Source organism: Podarcis raffonei, chromosome 16, assembly GCF_027172205.1.
Source record: "Podarcis raffonei isolate rPodRaf1 chromosome 16, rPodRaf1.pri, whole genome shotgun sequence".
Lineage (NCBI taxonomy): Eukaryota > Metazoa > Chordata > Lepidosauria > Squamata > Lacertidae > Podarcis > Podarcis raffonei.
Window position 1 is genome coordinate 27,474,720 of NC_070617.1, and position 21,252 is coordinate 27,495,971.

At 47.7% G+C, this 21,252-nt stretch overlaps 2 protein-coding genes across 3 annotated transcripts; both read right to left on the reverse strand.

Moving 5' to 3' along the window:
- Positions 1-564: 564 nt before the first annotated feature.
- Positions 565-7,753, reverse strand: LOC128403775 (glutathione S-transferase theta-1-like). 2 transcript variants are annotated; one of them, XM_053368845.1, is made up of 5 exons: positions 7,367-7,753; positions 2,994-3,081; positions 1,948-2,098; positions 936-1,112; positions 565-783 (listed from the first exon to the last, which is right to left on the reverse strand). In XM_053368845.1, exons 1-5 carry the CDS (start codon positions 7,515-7,517, stop codon positions 583-585), a joined length of 768 nt encoding a protein of 255 aa, XP_053224820.1. In that variant the 5' UTR covers positions 7,518-7,753; the 3' UTR covers positions 565-582. The 2 variants fall into 2 exon arrangements, with proteins under 2 accessions (XP_053224820.1, XP_053224821.1); XM_053368846.1 differs by lacking the exon at positions 7,367-7,753 and adding an exon at positions 5,301-5,650.
- A 557-nt stretch (positions 7,754-8,310) lies between these two features.
- LOC128403774 (glutathione S-transferase theta-1-like) lies at positions 8,311-20,128 on the reverse strand. Its single transcript, XM_053368844.1, has 6 exons — positions 19,669-20,128; positions 18,345-18,404; positions 15,403-15,475; positions 11,406-11,556; positions 10,077-10,253; positions 8,311-8,548 (listed from the first exon to the last, which is right to left on the reverse strand). Exons 1-6 carry the CDS (start codon positions 19,778-19,780, stop codon positions 8,348-8,350), a joined length of 774 nt encoding a protein of 257 aa, XP_053224819.1. The 5' UTR covers positions 19,781-20,128; the 3' UTR covers positions 8,311-8,347.
- Positions 20,129-21,252: the final 1,124 nt, after the last annotated feature.

Genomic DNA, 21,252 nt, shown 5'->3' on the forward strand with positions numbered 1-21,252 from the left:
ATGTCCCTCATTTCAAGCAGTGTCCCCTGAAAGCATAATGAGATCACTGAGGCCTCTTTCATTCCTTGCCCTCATCAAAATCTCCCCAAATTCCACAATTTGTACAGTGGTACCTCGGGTTACATACGCTTCAGGTTACAGACTCCGCTAACCTAGAAATAGTACCTCGGGTTAAGAACGTTGCTTCAGGATGAGAACAGAAAGCGGGCAGCGGCGGTGCGGCAGCAGCTGGAGGCCCCATTAGCTAAAGTGCTTCGGGTTAAGAACAGTTTCAGGTTAAGAACGGACCTCTGGAACGAATTAAGTACGTAACCAGAGGTACCACTGTACTTTGAATTCACTGCTTGCAAAATTGCTTGATTTATTATTCTAGGATTATTATTATTATTGCAGCATTTCAGGTTATTTTTTTCTACATTTAATTTGCAAAAGGTGTCAGTGAGTTCTTTCGCATCTGCATAACAACCAGTCACCCCGTGGCAGAAAACGTGGAACCCCCTCCCTGACAGGGCAAAGCGGAAAAACCCAGGAGTTGAGAAATACCAGAGCAGAAAGCAGAGGGAGGAGCTTGTAGTGCCCATTTTATTTCATCATCTTCAAGAGAAAGGGCTTCAGTTGGACTTTGAGTGATGGGTCAATGGTCATGTTCCTCATCTCTTGATTGTTCAGGATCCGTGCGTGGGCTTCCGCAAATAGCTCCTTGCCCAGGAACACCTCAACCCTTTTGCGCCACTCCTGAAGCTTGGGTCGGCCCTCGAAGGTTTCCCAGCCGGCTCCCATGCACTGGAGAGGGAGAGAGGGGGCACATGCAGTCATCAGGCCTCCACTGTTCCTCCTGATCTCCACCCCAAAGACCTCCAGGCAGGTCCCCTTTCAAGGAAGCCCTCAAGCAGGAGGGAGAAGACTCATTTTCCTTTTATTTCCCCAGGGCTGACCTGCATGAGCTCCACGATGGCCACCAGGTCCGCCAGGGAGATCTCGGTACCAATGAGGAAGGGTTGGTCCCTCAGGAACTTATCCTCCAGCTTCTGCAGGTTGGTGGTTAGGTCCTCTGTGACATCGTGGAGCTTCTCAGGAGGCAGTTGCTGATTTATGAACATGGGGATCACTACCTGCCCCACAAGGAAAAGGCACCAAAGGTCAAAATCCAGAAATGGAGCCATGGTGGGGGTGGGGACAAACCACAAGAGAATAACACTACTGTAGGAATGATCGCTGGGTGTGGAGCACACCTCCGCCCGCGTGCAGCCTCAGCTGTCTGCACGCGTGACCTTGGGGTGCGGAGCACACTCCCCCCCCCCACAGACAAACCCACAGCTGTCTGAACATCTTGCCCTCTATCTAACCTTTTGCTCTCTTGGTGGTCTGCCATGCCCTGTCTGTGACCTTTGTCTCCTTCGTCATACATTGTGCGAGGGGAAAGTGACGCGGTGGAAACAGGTGCCAAAATAACCTTGTACCACCCCTCAATCTTGAGATTGGAAGATGTGTAAAGGTCACAGTCCAAAATGTATCTGCCTGGTTTTGCATATTGTGCCAATAAAAAGAGCCTCAACAGAGCTAGCTGGCAGCTTGCTTGTGCACAGCTCACCTGCATTGCCAACTCCTGCCTCATGTCCTTCATTTCACATTACGAGGCCCCAACAGTATATTGTCATGGGGGCATATCTGCCCTCCAAAATGGGTTCGTTTGGTCAGGCAAATGTCAGAGACTCGTTCACAGCCCAACCAGGCGCTCTCCTACAGTTTGAGTGGTTGGGTCTTGCCCCTTAGATGTTTGTTGGTGTCACAAAATTTGTAGGCTGCCCTGAGAGCTGCGGGTATAGAGTGGTATATAAAATCAATCAATCAATCAATCAAATAAACAAGAGACATTGCACTGGGTGCCAAATTCCATGGAGTACGGGACCAGTCAAGCCTTGCAGAGGGACCGAGCCACAACCTCACCTTGAGCCAGAAGATCTTGGAGCAGCTGACATGGATGGTGCTTTGCTGCCAAGCCAGGAACTCATCAACGCGGCCCCGCTTCTTCATATCTGGTGGGTACCAGTGGCTGGGTGTGTTGTACTTCCGGGTCAGGTAAAGGAGGATGGCGGTGCTGTGGGGCCAAAAGGCAGAGTTGGAGAAGGAGCATCCTTGCCAGGGACACCTTTCCTTATTACCGGAACCAGGTAGGTGTGAATTGCCCCACAGAGATTAGGGGGGGGGGAGAGGAGGAGGAAGCAGCAGGTGGTCCAAATTATTCATTTTCCTATCTATCTATCTATCATCTATCTATCTATCTATCTATCTATCTATCTATCATCTCTCATCTATCTATCTATCTATCTATCTATCTATCTATCTATCTATCTATCTCTCTCTCATCTATCTATCATCTATCTATCATCTATCTATCTATCTATCATCTATCTATCTATCTATCTATCTATCTATCTATCTATCTATCCAGTGGTACCTCTTGTTGTGTATGCCTCTGGTTGCACATGCTCCGGATTACAAGCTCCACTAACCCGGAAGTAGCCGCTGCTGGTTGTGAACCTGGCCCCAGGATGCCAGTGGAAATCACGCGCCAGAGGCGTGCGCACAGTGGGAGGCCCCATTAGTGAAAGCATGCCTTATGTTACCAGCGGTTTCTGGTTATGAACGGACCTCCGGAATGGATTCTGTTCGTAACCAGAAGTACCACTGTATCTGTTTTGTTTTTGTCGGGATGGTGTTGGTTAAATGTTTAGTTGGGGTTGGTGGTTATTTTAATTTGGGCATAACGCTAAACTGTTTATTATTGTTATTATTATTAGTTTCTATTGATTTATTGGTTGGTTTGCTGCTGGTATAGGATATTTTGTTTTTTTAACATTTGACGTTTTGTTGTGTTTTTAAATATGCTGTAAACTGCCCAGAGTGTCTTGGGAAACTCAGCCAGATGGGTGGGATATAATTTTTTACACAAACAAACAAACAAACAAACAAACAAACACACTGACTCTCACCTCTCTTCTAAAGTAAAGTCTCCATCTTTCAGAACTGGTACTTTCCTTAAGATGTTCACCTTGTTAAAATCTTCACTAAACTGTTGTCCTGAAAGGCATAAAACAGAAGCACAAACATTACTCAATGAGACCCCGCAGAAATCTGCACCCTCTTTCCCCCCCCCCCAATTGAGGTTGGCTTCCAAAGCCATGTGCAATTAAAATCCATGCAGATACAGCATCTAGTGGGAGATCCATGGAGGTGTTTAAGCTACAGAGCAGCTTCCACTGTGGGATTGGATTTGTTTACATCCTCTGGCAGTTGGTGGTTCAGGTTCCAAGTTCTTCCCTGGGAGAGGGGAAGACTTGTGGCCAGCCACTGGAGAAAGATGCCCCTACTATACAAGAGCAGTGCTTCTGTCAATTTGCCAAGGATTTTGCATTTTGCTTCCTCCTCCTCCTCTCCAGCCTTACATCTTTTGGCTGATTAACTCTGTTGCCTGGTCTGATGGGTTATGTTCAAAAGGAGCACTTTGGTGCCTGAAGCCAGGGGACACCCACCGTGGCTGAGGGCTTAATCGGAGACCATCAAAACCCCTTACAAAATTTGACAGGGCTTTGCACTCAAGAGGGTTGAGTGGGGAAATATAAGAAATAACCAAAAAAAGAGTCCTGCTGGATGGGACCCCACCCCTTTCCATCCCTTTGGGAAGCTCATAAGCAGGTCATAAAGACAGCCCACCCCCCCCTCTGCTGTTTCCTCCTAGCAACCAATGGCTCAAAGGTAGACTTCTTCTGCACAGGAAGGCTCCATTATTTATCGTGGCAGAGCATGAGCTTTTGCCTCCTCCATAGGGGCGGCCTATAGAAGAGACCAATTGCGTCCCTTGTGATTTTGAGTGCGTGTGTCGAATCCTTTCTGCCCTCCTATCCCCCGCAGCTGCAAACTGGGGGGGGGGGAGGCACTTTCTCTCCCCACCCCTGTGCTTCCAGTACATTTCCGAGCACAATTCAAAGTGTTTTTTTTTTAAATAAATTTTTATTAATTTTCCAACACATATCAAATGACAATACAAAACAATACAAAAACAAACAAACATATACACATGTATAATTTCTTAACCTTCTTTTCCTTAAACCTTCTTTCAGCGACTTCCCCATACCTCCTTTTTCTGCATCCTTGTTCTAAATCTTTCCAGCAACCCCTAATTTTATTTACTTATGGCACTTCCTTTAAATCCTTTTTCCCATATCCAATTGTTTGTCGCTGCAATTCTATTTTGCATTACTCAAGACATTTTAGCACTCATTAATTTTACAACAGTTTTTAAGGTAAACTTTAAATTTCTTCCAGTCTTCTTCCACCGTCTCTTTCCCTTGGTCTCGGATTCTGCCGGTCATCTCAGCCAGTCCCATGTAGTCAATCACCTTCGTCTGCCATTCTTCCAGTGTGGGTAGTTCTTGTGTCTTCCAGTACTTTGCTAAGAGTACTCTTGCTGCTGTTGTCGCATACATCACAATTCAAAGTGTTGGTGCTGACCTTTAAAGCCCTAAACGGCCTCGGTCCAGTATACCTGAAGGAGCGTCTCCACCCCCATCGTTCTGCCCGGACACTGAGGTCCAGCGCTGAGGGCCTTCTGGCGGTTCCCTCGCTGTGAGAAGCGAAGGTGCAGGGAACCAGGCAGAGGACCTCAGCAGTGGCACCCACCCTGTGGAATGCCCTCCCACCAGATGTCAAACAGAAAAACAACTACAGTGGTACCTCAGGTTAAGAACTTAATTTGTTCTGGAGGTCTGTTCTTAACCTGAAACTGTTCTTAACCTGAGGCAGCACTTTAGCTAATGGGGCCTCCCACGCCGCCGCCGCCCAATTTCTGTTCTCATCCTGAAGCAAAGTTCTTAACCCGAGGTACTATTTCTGTGTTAGTGGAGTCTGTAACCTGAAGCGGCTGTAACCCGAGGTACCACTGTACCAGACTTTTAGAAGACATCTGAAGGCAGCCCTGTTTAGGGAAGCTTTTAATGTTTAATAGGTTATTGTATTTTAGTGTTCTGTTGGAAGCCGCCCAGAGTGGCTGGGGAAACCCAGCCAGATGGGCGGGGTACGTACGTACGTATAAATAAATAAATAAAAATTATTATTATTATTATTATTATTATTATTATTATTATTATTATTATTATTCCAAGCTGGGTCTAGAAAGGAGGTCAGAGGAAAGGCGAAGTTCCAGAAAAACCTTTTGGGGAAAGGGTGTTACTGGGTCACAATTGGGGGTGGAAAAAGTGGGAGGGATACTAGGAATCCCCCTCCCTCAAAATCCCAGTTACCTTTAAGCATCTCAATGTTCTTCATCATGAAAGCGATGTTGTTTTTCTTGGCGAAGATGTAGACCGCCCGGCAGGGCTGGGAGAGCATATCTAGGTAGAGCTCTAGCACCATGGTGAGGTTATGTCAGTGGTGGGTGGGCCGGCCGGGCAACTTGATGGGAGATTCCAGTTGCGTCTGAGGGACCCTCAAGCCCCACCCCCAACAGAAACATCTTCCTAAGCCTCCAATTGGCCTGCAGAGTAAACAACGTGTTCTAGGGAAGGTATAGCCAGCCAATCACGAGAGGCCCAGGTGTTCTGCTACCTGGGCTCAGGTGGGCCACTCTTTGGCCTGGCTCCATCCTGCTATTGGTTCTGCTTTGCGGAGGGGGGGCACAGAGAGAAGGGCATTTAGGTGCTGGGTCCCTCTTTTCTGCCCTGGGGGAGGGGCATTGGTGAAGGAAACTTGGCAGGTGCCAGGACTCTGGTCCTGTTTTTAAAGGCCTGGCCTTCAGCCAGCAGACTGGGACCCTAAGGGAAGGTGGGTCACAGCAGCGGCACAAACTGGTGTTGCAAAATGAAGAAATGCCACAGTGCCTTAGAGTTGTTAAGTAACGGCCTTTATGTTGCAGTAAAAAATAAAGAACTGGGTCCCCAAACACATGTTTAGGTTAAAGGTGGGTCCCAGGTATTGAAAAGGTTCGGTGAAGGTCACCTGGGCAGGAAAGGGGAGGCAAGATTTCTTGGTAATCATGCCTGCCCTGTGGAACGCCCTCCCGTCAGGTGTCAAGGAATTAACTATCTGAATTTTAGAAGGGCAGCCCATGTTTGCTGTTTTACTATGTTTAATTTGTTACAAGCTGCCCAGAGATTGGTGGCATATAAACAATAAAATATTATTATTATTATTATTATTATTATTATTATTATTATTATTACTATTACTATTACTATTATTACTATTATTTCCAAAAACGGGACTCTCCTCTTCAGAATCATACAGAAAATGAGAAATAGCCTCGGAAACGTGGCCTGTGAACTCCCAGGGACCATTTCTGCTTGTCCGCTCCTTCCATTCCTTCTTGATTTAAAAAACCCTGTTTTATTTGCAGAATCTACCAGGAGGAGCGGTTGACATCTTTCCCCCTGGCTTTTAGACCTCTGCGACTGCAAAGACACCCCTTCACCCACTTCTCTTTCCCTGTTTCTCTGGGTTCAAGATGGCTGCCGCCAACACCGTGAGGTGAGAAAAGCGGTTGGCGGCTATTTTTGTCACGTCCACAGCATCGCCTCCCTCACAGAACCCATCAGCTCTTTCACACAATGTCCAAGAGATAGCAACCTCTGCAGTGTGTGGCTGGCCGATGACGCTCTCACATGGGAAGACTTGCCATAGAAGACCTGTTGACTTCTGTGTCTCCAAAGTGAGCCAGTGTGGGCTGGTGTCTCCAAAGCCCATTTGCTCTGACTGCCATAGGTGGCTGGCACAGAATGGGGGGCGAAAGTGCTGCCATGCCCTGTTCACAAGACCAGAAGAAGAACCTTCATGACCAATCAGAGTTCAGCATCCTGTCCATAGCTGTCAATCTTCCCTTTTTTTGGCGGAAAATTCCCTTATTCCAGTGCCATTTCCCACTGCTTCCCGCTGCTATCCCGGATTGTTAGATATCCCGTAGACTGTCCCCAGGACAGGTGAGGCTGCTGATCCCTTATTTTCAAATCTGAAAGTTGGCAGCTACGATCCTGTCCTCAATGTGACCTCAATGTGAAACCCCCAAGCAGGATTTGATCCCATACAGGGATCGAACCTGCAACCTTGCTGCCTCCAAGCATGGATGCTAAGCATAACCATCAGGCCTAGTCATAGCTGTCAACTTTCAGATTTGAAAATAAGGGATCAGCAGCCTCGAAAATAAGGGACCAGCAGCCTCACCTGTCCCGGGGACAGTCTACGGGATATCTAACAATCCAGAATAGCAGCAGGAAGCAGCGCTGGAATAAGGGAATTTCCCACAAAAAAAGGGAAGGTTGACAGCTATGGGCCTAGCAGCCATCAATAGTCCTCCCCTCAGTGACCCCCTCTCCACCTTGAACAGCAGCTTGGGCACCCAACTCCAACCAGGGCCTGGCAAGATCACTTGAACCAGCAGCAGAGGTGCTGGATACTGCCCCAGTCCCCAAGGACCCCTGAATTGGGGCCTCCAGAGTCAGCACCCTCTGAGTCTGCTCCCCTCCCATCTGAAAAAGGGACCCTGCTGTACATTCCCTGCCATGATGGCTTTACCCCATACGTCATGAGCCTGGAGGGAATATGGGGTGCTCAGCTACAGGCTAGAAAACTGACCCTCGAAGGCCTCCCGTTCTCTGGGGAAGGGGGCAGAGTCTGACTGGCGATGTGTGTGTTGACAGATCTGGCCCCAGACGCTTAATATTAGGGTCTTCAGCCCCAGTTGCCAACCTCCCCTCCTGGCCCCTCCCACCCTGCCCTACGGCCTTTCGAACTGTCTTTGCCCCCTCTCCTTCCCTACCACATTTATTTCCTTTTGCTGCCATTGCTGATGGAGAGGGGCCGTGGGGCCGTGGGGCCCAGCTCTGGACTGGGGAAGAGCCCACCCTGCCTGGGAGGGCCACAGCCAGTCAGAGCAGGCAGTCCCAAGCTGGCTAGCCCAGGCCGTTTCACAGGTTGGGGACCCTGTGCTCTGACTCCACTTGCAACAGCATCCCCAGAGCTCTTCTTTCGTCGGAGAAAAGGCCTCAATGCGTGCAGAAGTTGGTGCTTTGGGAGATACCTGTCATTGCTCCCCCAGAGAGCTCGATCGACTGCCTCGCCTTGGGCAGGTTTGTGTGCTCAGTCAGTGCTGGGTGCTGGGCACCAAGCAAAGCAAACGGTCAGCATAGGGCCTGCCCCGTAGCTCTGTAGGTCATGCAGACTCACACCGGGAGCAAATACTTAGGAGAGGGCAGCTGCAGCCTGTGGGCAGGAGATCGAGGGGCACACCAGGGCCTGTAGCAGCATCCCTCAACTTAGAAAGGAGAGGCAGAGACGGCGGCAGCTGGGTGGCTTTTATTCACTTGAGGATCTTCAGTAGCACCGGCCCCAGCTGCTCCTTCAGCCGGGGATCGATCTGGATGGTGCTCAGCTGTTTGATGTTCAGGATCAGCTGGTGCGCTTGCAGGAAGAGCTCCTTCCCCACAGCTTCCTCCACTCGGTCGCGCCACTTGGCCAGCCTGGGCCTCCCCTCAAATATGTCGCACCCAACACCAACCGGCTGCGGAAAGTGGACGGGGTGGGGGTAGGGAGTAAGTCATTGGGGTCTGTGGGTGTCAGGGGCTAGACTGAAGAGGAATGGTGGGAACCACTCCCCCTCTCTTCCTGCACCTTCCCGAGAGCAGGAGGACAGTATAGATTTAGAACAGTGGTTTGCAGAAGGTCATAGGTAAAGGGTAAAGGGACCCCTGACCATTTGGTCCAGTCGTGGCCGACTCTGGGGTTGCGGCGCTCATCTCCCTTTGTTGGCCGAGGGAGCCGGTGTACAGCTTCCGGGTCATGTGGCCAGCATGTCTAAGCCGCTTCTGGCGAACCAGAGCAGCGCACGGAAACGCCGTTTACTTTCCTGCTGGAGTGGTACCTATTTATCTACTTGCACTTTGAAGTGCTTACAAGCTGCTAGGTTGGCAGGAGCAGGGACCCAGCTACGGGAGCTCACCCCGTCGCGGGGATTCGAACCGCCGACCTTCTGATTGGCAAGTCCTAGGCTCTGTGGTTTAACCCACAGCGCCACCCGCGTCCCCATTGCAGAAGGCCATAGTGTGACGTTAACACATGAGAGAGTGCTGGAGGTGAAATAGTTAAACAGGTTGCCCACTCCACCCAGGGGGGTGGAGTCAGTGGGACTCCCCACTCACTAAACCACCTCTCAGATATTTACTTGTCTGCCTAGCCCCTAACTCGGCCTATTTCGTTACACTAACTCAACCTACCCACAACTCCAGCCCAATTCACTCCCACTCCAACCAACCACCCAACTCCCAACAAACTCCCCAATGAACTCTCCTTTGCCCCTCCCAGAGCTGGTTTTATAGTCCCACTGACTCCACCCCCTGGGTCCTGACTGGGCAACCTGTTTAACTATTTCACCTCCAGCACTCTCTCATATGTTAACGTCACACATAGTTCAGAGGCTGAAGAGGGAAGGAGCTGGGAAATATTGGGAGAGGAGCAGGAAGTAGAAGCACCAGGGGAGAGACAGCTAACAGACTCAGTGTCTCTTGAAAGCATTCCTGACCCCCCTTCTCCCAGAACCCGGCGGGCATTGAGAGTAATAGAACAGAAAACTCAGAGGCAGAAAACACAGATCAGCTGGTGCAGGGGTGATGCAGAATAGGAGGGACTGAGGGGGTGGGACTTGACTTGGAGCAACAGCATTATCTAAGAGAGACAGCATTCCTTCGTCTCTCTCTGTGACTACTGAATAAACTACATGGTAAGAACTCTTCTTGTTTTGATGCTTCTTTGCATCCCGCCGTGAGAGGGATAGGATTCCCTGAAGCCTTGACAGCTGGGAAGATTGCCCTGCACCCTGTTCTCTGTTGGGGCTCCTTGTGGTTTGGCTTGGCAGCTGGATCACCCACTTAGGCCACTCAAAACAGCTGCTGATCACCCTTGGGCCATTTGCTCATCCCACAATGTGCCCTCAGTCAGGTTTTGAGGGAAGGCAGGCTGCTCCCCTGCTCTCCCCAGTCTGGCCAGGAGGCAGTTCAGAAAGGAACCTGGTGATCCCTGGGCTCAATCCTCACCTGCATGAGCTCCACAATGGCCACTAGGTCTGCCAGCGAGACCTCGCTGCCCACCAGGAAGGGCTTGTCCTGCAGGAAAAGCTCCTCCAGCTGAGTCAAGCAGGCGCCCAGCCCCTCCATCACCTCCTGCAGCTTCTCTGGGGGAAGCGGTTGGCCTGTGAAGAGTGGGATTAGCACCTGCAGAGAGAGAGATCACATCCACACCACACCATTAAAGCCTGTGAACTGTCGTTTACCCTTCACAGGGCTACACTTTCCCAGGGAAAGCCTGAGAAGTCCGGCTAGTGTGCCAGTCAGGGGAGGCTGCTCATAGGAGGACAACAATGAGCTTGGATAGTTTGAACTCAATGGTTTTACAGTCTCAGTGATGCACTGGGCAATAGATATAGGACACAACATAGATTTCAACCTTTGGGAGTAACTTTGGAAAAGCGACTTGAAATTGACAGCATGTTGTTCTTTGAAAAAGAACTATTTGAAAATAATTCATAGATGGTGTTTAAGTCGGAGTAGGCTTGCTAAGATCTACAAGACAGAATCAGATAAGTGTAAAGAGGTGGAGGGAACATTCTTTCACATGTGGTGGACATGTGAAAAGGTAAAAAAGTTTTGGGAAATGATTTGTAATGAACTGGAAAAAATTACTTCCCCCCAAAACCCAGAGTCCTTTCTGCTGGGAATAACTCAGACTGAAATTCCTAGGTGTCAGAAAAGGTTATTTTATGTATGCAACAACTGCAGCCCGTGTTTTGTTAGCCCCCAAATGGAAAGTGAGTGAGGTCCCAACTAAAGAAGATTCACAACTTAAGTTGACAGAATTTGCACAACTTGAAGATTTAACATATAGAATAAGAGAGCAAGAAGAACATAGGTTTAGAGAAGATTGGAAAACATTTATTGAGCATATGGAAAATAACTGTGTAAAGCTGAAAACGCTGGCAGCACTAAGAAAAATTCAAAAGAGTAAATAATTTTTGATTGATGTGATAGTGGAAAACCAATCAGGATAGTTATTGTAAAATATGCAGGGATGTAAGATACGCAAAATGAACCATGGAAAGAGAAGAAGGGAAGTCACTGGATATTTTAAAGTATGGCAATACTGTGAGTTGGACAGGAGGCAGTAGCATGAATGGGCAATTTCCATTCCTCGCTGCCTGGAGAGAAGGCAGTCGCAGGCTATTACTGTTAAGGGCATTAAGCCAGAGAAATTTGGGCAGAGGTTCTGAGATAGGCCTTCCAAAACCTAATCTGTGACCCTGAGCCAAGCAGGTAACCCCCAAAACTGGATATCCCAGCCAAAGCCCACTCACCTCTCTGTTCCCTTACCTTGATCCACATGGCCTTGGGAGCGTTGGCCCGGATATTGGCCTGGTGCCAGGACAGGTATTCATCTACCTTGGCTCGCTTCTGGACGTCCGATGGGTACCAGTGGTCCGGGGTGTTGTACTTGCGGCTCAGGTACAGGAGGATGGCTGTGCTGTGCCCAGAGAAGAGAGGGTGACAGGCGTCAGGGGCACAGTGGGAGCAAATGGAGCAGGGAAGCCCATCTCAGGGCCGGAAGGCTGAGAGCAGACCAAAGCTGTGCCGGAGCCCCAGATACACAAAGACCAGTCTCTGCCCCATGGCAGCACCCAACCCCTCACCAAACACCTTATTGAGTCACGTGCTCTGAAGCCGCAGAGAGAGGCCTTCCTGGGTGCTGCTCCCCCACTGCGATACACTCCCCACCACAATTTACATCAAGCTCAGGACTGGATTGCTTTCCATCTGGTGTCAGCTGAGACAGAGCTCAAAGGACTTTCCCAACACCAACGTTTTTCTGTCTCCTGGTGAAGTGAAGGCCCAAGACAGGTGTTGATCATCATGTGTGCTGTGCACAGGTGGTCTGAAGCGAGCTGCTGCCATTCCTGTGGAGCCTCTTTTTATTGAGACAAATATGCAAGCTAGGCAGGTACATTTTTGGGCTGTGACCTTTACACATCTTCCGTCCCAAAATCGTGGGGTAGTACAAAGCTATTTTGGCACCTGTTCCACAGCGTCATTTTCCCTTGCACAGTGTATGACGAATGGAGACAAAAGGTCTCAAAGGAAAAGTTTACAGTCAGGACACTGCTGACTGCTGAGACCGCAAAAGGTCAGACACAGGGGACAATGTTCCGGCAGCCGTGGCTTGCCTGAGGGGGCGTTTTCCCTGCACCCCAGGGTCATGCGTGCAGGCAGATTGTGGCTGCCTGCTGGTGGGGAAGTGAGCTCCCTCCGGACCCCACTCCCCACTCCGCGATATCCCTACACCTGGCCCCAAACTCCTGACTCCTTTGAGCCTCTGAGCTGTGTTCAACAGCATCCAACCGTGTTGTGCCCTTGCGACATACAGATGAGATAGAAATTGGGAGGGAGGTAATAAAAGCCTTCTGGGAAATGATATATAATGAATTGGAAAAATTGCTTAAAATAACTTTTACCAAAAAAACCCCCAGAGGCTTTCTTATTAGGAATTGTAGGTGCTGAAATTCCAAGGGAGAAGGAAAGACTCTTTATGCAACGACAGCTGCATGGATGGAGAATGGTATAGGTGCAATCTATTCTGAACAAAAAGCAAAACTAATTGTAAATAACGTGGTTACTGAAGAAATTGCTATTGAAAAAGGGACACGACAGGGGTGCCCAATATCCCCATTACTTTTCATATCTGTTCTGGAGGTGTTACTAAATATGATTAGAGGGGACCAGCTGGTTAAAGGGATTCAGGTCGGAGCTAAACAATATAAGTTGAGAGCGTTCGCAGATGATTTAGTACTAACTTTGCAAGAGCCAGACACTAGTACTAAAAGAGTCTTGGAGATAATACAAGTTTTTGGTCGAGTAGCAGGTTTTAAGCTAAACAAACAAAAAACAAAGGTACTGGGAAAAAATCTAACAGTGGTGGAAAGAGAGAAGTTTCAGAGTGAAACTGGATTAATGGTAGCAAACAAAGTGAAATATCTGGGGGTTAACTTAACACCTAAGAATGTGAACTTATTTAAAGATAATTATGAGAAATGTTGGACAGAAATTAAGAAAGATTTAGAAATATGGTCAAATCTGAGACTTTCCTTGTTAGGCCGAATTGCTGTTATTAAGATGAATGTTTTGCCAAGAATGCTGTTTTTGTTTCAAACATTGCAGATTGTGGACAGAATGGACTGTTTCAAGAAATGGCAGAAAGATATATCTAGATTTGTCTGGCAGGGCAAAAAGCCCAGAATAAAATTTAAGATATTAACTGATGCAAAAGAAAGAGGGGGGTTTGCCCTGCCGGACTTAAAACTGTACTATGAAGCAGCAGCTTTTTGCTGGCTGAAAGACTGGCTACTTCTTGAGAACACAGACATTTTGGACTTAGAAGGGTTCAATAATAGGTTTGGTTGGCACGCATATATATGGTATGACAAGGTAAAAACTCACAAAGGTTTCAAAAACCATATTGTTAGGAAAGCATTATACAATGTTTGGATTCGTTATAAAGATCTGTTGGAAAATAAAACCCCTAGGTGGTTGTCACCAATGGAGGCTAAGGAAGTCAAAAAACTTAATATGGAATCTAAATGGCCAAAATATTGGGAAATTATAGAACAAGAAGGTGGAAATGTGAAATTACAGAGCTATGAGAAACTGAAGTCTAAAGTAAGAGATTGGCTTCATTATTACCAGATAAATGAAGTATTTAAACAGGACAGGAAAATTGGCTTCCAGGTGGAAAAGTCAAAGTTAGAAACAGAATTGTTAGAACCCAATACTAAGAATCTGTCAAGAATGTACAACTTGCTGTTGAAATGGAATACACAGGATGAAACGGTTAAATCAGTTATGATTAAATGGGCACAGGACATTGGACATGATATTATGTTTGCTGACTGGGAACAGTTATGGACCACCGGAATGAAGTTTACGGCATGTAATGCCCTAAGAGAGAATATTATGAAAATGATTTATAGGTGGTACATGACCCCAGTCAAGCTTGCAAAAATCTACCATTTGCCCAATAATAAATGTTGGAAATGTAATGAAACTGAAGGTACTTTCTATCACCTTTGGTGGACGTGCCCAAGGATTAAGGTCTTCTGGGAAATGATTTATAATGAAATTAAGAAGGTGCTTAAGTGTACCTTTCATAAGAAACCAGAGGCTTTTCTCCTGGGCATGGTAGGCCAATCGGTGTCAAAGAAAGATAGGACGTTTTTTATGTATGCTACAACAGCAGCAAGAGTTTTACTAGCAAAGTATTGGAAGACACAAGAACTACCCACGCTGGAAGAGTGGCAGACGAAGGTGATTGACTACATGGGACTGGCAGAGATGACGGGCAGAATCCGTGACCAAGGGAAAGAGACGGTGGAAGAAGATTGGAAGAAATTTAAATTTTATCTTAAAAATTGTTGCAAGATTAGTGAGTGTTAAAATGTCATGGGTAAAGCATAGCAGATTTGCAGCGATAAATGATTGGACAAGAGGAAAGAAAAGGGTTAAAGAAAGGGATTTATAAGTAATTTAGATCAGGGGTTGCTGAAAAAGGTTAAAACAGGGATGCAGAAAAGGGAGGCATGGGGAAGTCGTTGAAATTGGGTATAAGAAAAAAAGACTATGAAATTATACATGTTTATATGTTTGTTTGTTTGTGTATTGTTGTTTGTAATGTCCTATATTATATGTTGAAAAACCAATAAAAATTTTATAAAAAAAAGAAGAAAAAGAATGGCAAATCAAGTTGATGGACTATGCCGAAATGGCAAAACTGACCGGAAGACTCAGGAACCAGGAAGACCAAAACTTTCATAAAGAATGGGGGGGGGGATATAATTTACCTTGAAGGCCACTGTAAGCAGTTGAAAACGTGAGCCGGATTGCAATAACACTTGTAATGTAAAAACAAAATTAAAAAATTCCTTCCAGTAGCACCTTAGAGACCAACTAAGCACACAAAAGCTCATACCAATGACAAACTTAGTTGGTCTCTAAGGTGCTACTGGAAGGAAATTTTTTATTTTGTTTTGACTACGGCAGACCAACACGGCTACCTACCTGTAACTAGAACTTGTAATGTAACGAGAACTATTGACACAATGGAGTTACAAAAATTTGGATTATTAAAATAAAGATGCAGCAGAAGGTTTTAACAACAGAACTCACAGAGGAGAAGGTGGGAAGTCCAGAGGTTTGTAGGAATCTTGTAACTTTGAATGTGTTGTGGTATGATTGAAAACTCAAGTATGTAAAATCAAATATATTTTTTTAAGATAGAAATTTGGAGGGGAAGGAAGCCATGGCTGTCTGCCTGCCTTCTTACCCTTCAGACAAAACGAAGGCCTCATCCCTCAAGACAGGAACTTTCTTCACCGCAGTCGCCTTGGGCAGCGGCCCTAAAACCAGGTGGGTTGGAGGGAAGCGACACAGCACACAGTTAGACCTGGCAGGAAGGTTGACAGGAGATGCCCAGCACATCCAGGACTCCAGAATTGGAGCTTGCCTGGATAATCTGTTCTGAGTGACAGCTGGAGAATTGGTGAGCATATGTCTGTGTACCAAACACAAACAACAACTCCGGGTTCTGCAGAGCAAATCAGTGGCCAATTTACATTTTGACCCATGCAGATTGAAATATACTCGGAGTCGAGTGTGGATTTCATGCTCTTTATTCAGCTCATAGTAGTGAGGAATGAAAGTTTCCCCAAAATATCTGCTTTATATACATTATTTACACAATGGGTCGCACGTGTTTGGCTAATTCTGGGATTCTCCTGTAGGCCAATCAGGTTGCGGATTCACTTCCACCTGGAGCTGGATTGGGTGGCCCCTGCGGACCAATCAGACTGCTGCACTGTTCTAGGACCAATCAGACTGCTGCATTCTGAATCCTATTGTTCTAGGGCGAATCAGACTGCTGCTTTTTGGATCCTCTTCAACTCAGTACATAACACAGAATATCCCAATAAATCAGCTGTGAGTCCAGTGCCATATTTTTTTTCTACTTAGAGCAGGCAGCTGGGAGCCCACAACGTCTGGAGACTGGGGAGGGGGAGAGAAAGTGGGGTGTTTGCTCCACTTTGGTTGTCCTGGTTCATAGCCACGGACAGACCCAAGGAAGCTCTCCACTCCAGGCTAATCTTGACCCGCAATAATAACCACACCTTGTCTGAAAATACTGGGGGAAAACTGAAAATACTTGTTATTGTCACCTCACACCCCACACCTCTGGCCTGGCTTTCAAAGCTGCATGAGAGAAGTTCAAACTATGTTCCGAAGTGGAGTTTGGAAAGAGCCCTGAGCTCAAAGTACAAGGTGCGTTTATCTCTAGCTTTGCATGCAGAAGGGGGCAGGGCAAAGGGCATGCAGTCCTGATCTCTTCCCAAGGGAACGAACCTCTGGCTCCGTGAGTTTGCTTGGAAAGGGTCACTGGATTTCAGCAGGAGCCCAGTGGCAACAGCACAGCATCAACTGCCCTTGAAATCCTTACGGCAATATTTACATTGCAAAGAGAACTTCACTCTACAGGAGCAGGGGAGTCCCGTTTACTAAAACCGGGGGACTTCCCTTAAACCATATTTTTGGCATCTCTGTCCTGCCTTTCAGCAACAAGGCACCCCGTGAGTTCTTGCTGAATGCTGCTGGCACAAACTGACCCCTGGAGCAAGAAAAGTATGTTTCCGAGCGTAACTCAAAGTGTTGGTGCTGACCTTTAAAGCCCTAAACGACCTTGGTCTAGTATATCTGAAGGAGCGTCTCCACCCCCATCATTCTACCTGGACACTGAGGTCCAGCGCCGAGGGCCTTCTGGCGGTTCCCTCACTGCGAAAAGCCAAGCTACAGGGAACCAGGCAGAGGGCCTTCTCGGTAGTGGCGCCCGCCCTGTGGAACGCCCTCCCACCAGATGTCAAAGAGAAGAACAACTACCAGACTTTTAGAAGACATCTGAAGGCAGCCCTGTTTAGGGAAGCTTTTAATGTTTGATGTATTACAGTATTTTAATATTTTTTTGGAAGCCGCCCAGAGTGACTGGGGAAGCCCAGCCAGATGGGCAGGGTATAAATAATATATTATTATTATTATTATTATTATTATTATTATTATTATTAAAGTGTGCTTGGAGCCTCCTTTTGAAATGGATGTTCTTGGAAGGGGGAGGTCCAGCTCAGGAGCTGCTGGGTGAGGAGAGGTGCCACCCAGGTGAGGCAACAAGTGTGTCAGTGCAGCCAAAGATCTGCCCACATGCCACCTTCAGCCGACAGCCATATTCATGCCCCCCAAACATGGGCTTTGCAAGTGTGGTGTCAATCCATCCTTGCATGTTTTCCCGAAACAGTTCAGGGCCAGGACTGACGACACAGAGCAGGCATTGTCCTGTGACAATCATTTCTTCTATCGCTGCTTCTAAGGTTAAAATAACAAGCAGTCCTCTTTTGAAAAACTTGCCAGCATTGTTCATCGGCCCTGTATTTACAATACTCCCAAGCCTGCCTTGCAACCACCTTGACACACATTCATTGGTTTGGCCCATTTCCTGATGGCCCTGAACAGTCTGATGACAGTCACTGTGCTATTTTGTCACACTTGGGACAGGCCATGAGCCTGGGGGGCTCTTTGTGGGAGAGCCAGAACAGGCAGGAGAACCAACAGCTCCCTCCACAACACTTCCTGGAGCAAAGCAGCTTTGAATTTGACTCATCAGGTGTTGAAGGAAGCCCTGGATAGCAGCCATCCTCTCAATGTGACCACCTGTACAAATCAACTGCCCAAGAACTCCTCTGGAAACCTGTTCCGGGGAGAAGTTTCAACCTGAGCCAGAACCTAGCAGGCAAACATGTTCACACACAGCAGGAACAAACAAACGCCATATTCCAGAAACGAAAATAACGAAGGGGGAGGCGAGAATACTTAGGGCGGCCACCTGATCTGTCAGCTGGTGGTAAATACCTCCTGCTGGCTCACAAATATCTTTTGAAAGAGGCTGCAAGAACTTGAATGCCCCCAGCGAAGCCACTTCTGAACGGGGCATTGAGCCCAGGTTCAAGTTTGGCCTTCCGACCATTGGACCCACAGAACTGGGGGCATCTCCATGCAAACAGTGGGGAGCCCCAGAACCAGAATTGTGTGGGTGGGTGGGTGTGGGTGAACTCCCAGGCTATTCCTGCTTCCAACCCTCTGAACCATGCCAACCTGGGCAGCTGGCCTGTGGACTACCCTGATTTTTCTGTATTATACAAAAGCATCACCCAGCCTCTCAGCTCTTACCTGACGGCGTGGCTCCCTCTGGGTTGCTTGCGCCCTGCACTTTCGTCCCCAGGATGGAATCTGGCAGCAGAGAGGCAAAAGCATCAGTAAAGGGGAGGGGAGGAGAAAGGCAGGCATCCATTTCAGATGGGAGAACTGCCCTCTTGCCCAGTCAAAGACCCACCTCCCCAAGCTCAGGCAGTTTCAGGGTTTCTCGTCAGTCATGTCAAAGCAGAGAGCCACCTGCAATATTCAGCTGGCAGTGATGACTCCCAGATCACAACAGCATCTGCTGAAACGGACCGGGTTTCCACAGAGCCCACCAGAGAAGGCCAGTCCCAAGAATGGAGTAGCAAGTAAAGGGAGAGACTTGCCCCCCTCCACCAAGTTCCTTACACCAGAGGGGGCTGTCCCAGCAGGACCGACCCCTACCAAGTGATCCTTCTAACCAGGCCCATTGCACAGAAGACGGTTGAGGCCAACTTCCGGGCAAGTCCCCCAGAGTTATTTTTTCCTGGGAAAATTAATCCCAGATTGTTACAACTCTTCTTCCTCCTGGTCTCAGAGCCACTAACATATGTCAGAACTTGGCACATGAACATTTGGAGGAGAAAGAGGCAATACTTAAAAAAAAAAAATTATTTGTTTTTTTAGATTAAAGTTTTACAATCACATATCCAACATAAAAACAGGATTCCAAAGAATCTCCCTCCTCCCCTTTGTGGGTCCCATTAGTCATTTCCTCCTGCATCTTTTACAGTAATCCAAATCTTTTACATCTCCATTATGTCCAAAATTCGCCATTAAACTACAAGCGTTATTCCAACCCTACTAATGATTTTAGCTGTTTACAATGGTGTTTTTTTAAAGATATATTATAAAATTTTCCCATTCCTTATTAAAATTTTGGTCTTCCTGATTTCCGATTCTTCGGGTCATTTTTGCCATTTCGGCATAATCCATCAAACTTAATTGGCCATTCTTTTCTGGTAGGGACTTTATCGTCTTTCCATTCGCTGAGTCTAAAGCATGGCGAGAAAAAGGGAATTCTTGCCATGCTTAAAATCAGTGAATGTCTCCTGCTAGGGAGAAAGGGGGGCGTGCACTTAAAACCAGGTCTTTTGAAAGCAGGCAGCAAAATGAGGAAGAAGCTCACCTTTGGAGCACCCTGAGCATCGTGGCTTCTCCAAGTCATTAAGAGACAGGGGTCTTCCCTCTCCCCCACGCAACATCTCTGCACTTTCTCTTTCTTCGGGAGATAAATTGACCCACCCTGACCTCAGCGCCCCCACCCCTCCTTCACTGCCAGCACAGAGGCGCCGGAAGGCAGGTGCGTTTAGCTCACCTTTGAACAGCTCCACAGCTCTGAATTCAAAGGGGATGTTGTTCTTCTTGGCAAAGAGGTAGACGGCTCGGCAGGGCTGGGAGAGGAGGTCTAGGTACAGCTCCAGCACCATGGTGGTCCCTGGGCATGGAGAGGCAGAGCAGCGGAGAGCAGAGATTTTCCTCTGTGTCGTCTGCCTTTGGCAGAACACCCTCCCAGGAAGAACAGGAACTGCAGCAGGGCAGAGAGCGAGGGAGTAGCAGAACGCGGGAGCCTGCCAGCCAGCCAGATGTTCTCCCTGAGGGGCGGGGTATTGACTCCAGCAGGCAGGGACTTTTGCTTTCTTTTTTTCCTGGAAAAGTACAAGAAGCGAAGCACGTGCGACTGGCAGAGCCTGCGGTGGCAGTCGGCGAGGAGGGCGCAGACCCTCAAGGCCTGGTTGGATCGGTCAAAAGCCCAGGAGAGACTCTTTGACCCGAGAGCCTGCTCACTGAAATATTAACTTTGCAAAGTGGCAGCAAAACGCTGGCTGGTTTCCCAGGTGCTTCGTACACCTCTAGCACACCAATAGATACCGCACACATTCCGATCTGTGGAAATTTCTATGCCCATCATTTGCAGGTGTCTGACAGGCAGGCAGAAAGTGCGATAGGTGGCTTGGCCAAGTGGAGAGAGACTCTTATTGCACCAATGCACCTGAACATTCAGCCCAGACCCTGAGCTCCAGCTCCAAGGGCCTTCTGGCGGTTCCCTCACTGTGGGAAGTGAGGCTACAGGGAACCAGGCAGAGGGCCTTCTCGGTAGTGGCGCCCGCCCTGTGGAACGCCCTCCCATCAGATGTCAAGGAAGTAAAGAACTATCTGACTTTTTGAAGACATCTGAAGGCAGCCCTGTTTTATGTTCTACTGCAGTTTTATAATTTGTTGAAAGCTGCCCAGAGTGGCTGGGGCAACTCAGTAAGATGGGTGGCATATAAGTAATAAATTGTTGTTGTTATTCCATCCCCCGATTGCTGCTGACCCAAGAAACAAGCCACAGCCTGCAAGGACACAGTAGAGCTAACTGTACCAACATCCAGCAAAGATGAAACTTCTGGGAGAGAAAGGCTTATCAGAAGGGGAGGTTTGTACCGAAGGAGTTGACAGCCAGGGACAGCATCTGCTCTTAATTTGTTCTTGAATGACTCCCATTCTGCTCTTAATTTGTTCTTGAATGTTCTTGAATGACTGCCTGGCTGTTTTCTAAGTGGACTGTCCAGGGCTTACAAGTGTCACATGGTGGCAACATGTCTCGGAAAGAAGGTCCTTTTGGATCTGTGGGGAGCAAGGAGTGTCCCCATTATAACAATAGATACAGGATCCGGCTTCCCACCGTGGTTGACCAGATGCTTTCAGCAAACCCCCAAAGCTCAATTTGACCATCATGATTAATAACAGTGACTTCTCCTCCACCTCAGCTATTAATTTGTCTAATTGCCTTTTTAAGGTTGTCTAAGCTAGTGGCCTTGGCCAAGTCGTGTGGGAATGAAACCTATAAAACATCAGACCATTCTTTGCCCTCGAACTACGGCCAATTGGTTTCACTGGATGAGGGAACAAGATTTTC

Excerpts from the sequence above, each read along its gene's own strand:
- LOC128403775 (XM_053368845.1), bottom strand. The coding sequence starts at position 7,517 with ATGGGAGGGGAGCAGACTCAGAGGGTGCTGACTCTGGAGGCCCCAATT. Across the intron at positions 2,099-2,993 it reads GACTTTACTTTAGAAGAGAG|CACCGCCATCCTCCTTTACC; the intron begins GTGAGAGTCAGT and ends TTGGCCCCACAG. Across the intron at positions 784-935 it reads CCATCGTGGAGCTCATGCAG|TGCATGGGAGCCGGCTGGGA; the intron begins GTCAGCCCTGGG and ends CTCCCTCTCCAG.
- LOC128403774 (XM_053368844.1), bottom strand. The coding sequence starts at position 19,780 with ATGGTGCTGGAGCTGTACCTAGACCTCCTCTCCCAGCCCTGCCGAGCC. Across the intron at positions 10,254-11,405 it reads CCAAGGCCATGTGGATCAAG|GTGCTAATCCCACTCTTCAC; the intron begins GTAAGGGAACAG and ends CTCTCTCTGCAG. Across the intron at positions 8,549-10,076 it reads CCATTGTGGAGCTCATGCAG|CCGGTTGGTGTTGGGTGCGA; the intron begins GTGAGGATTGAG and ends CACTTTCCGCAG.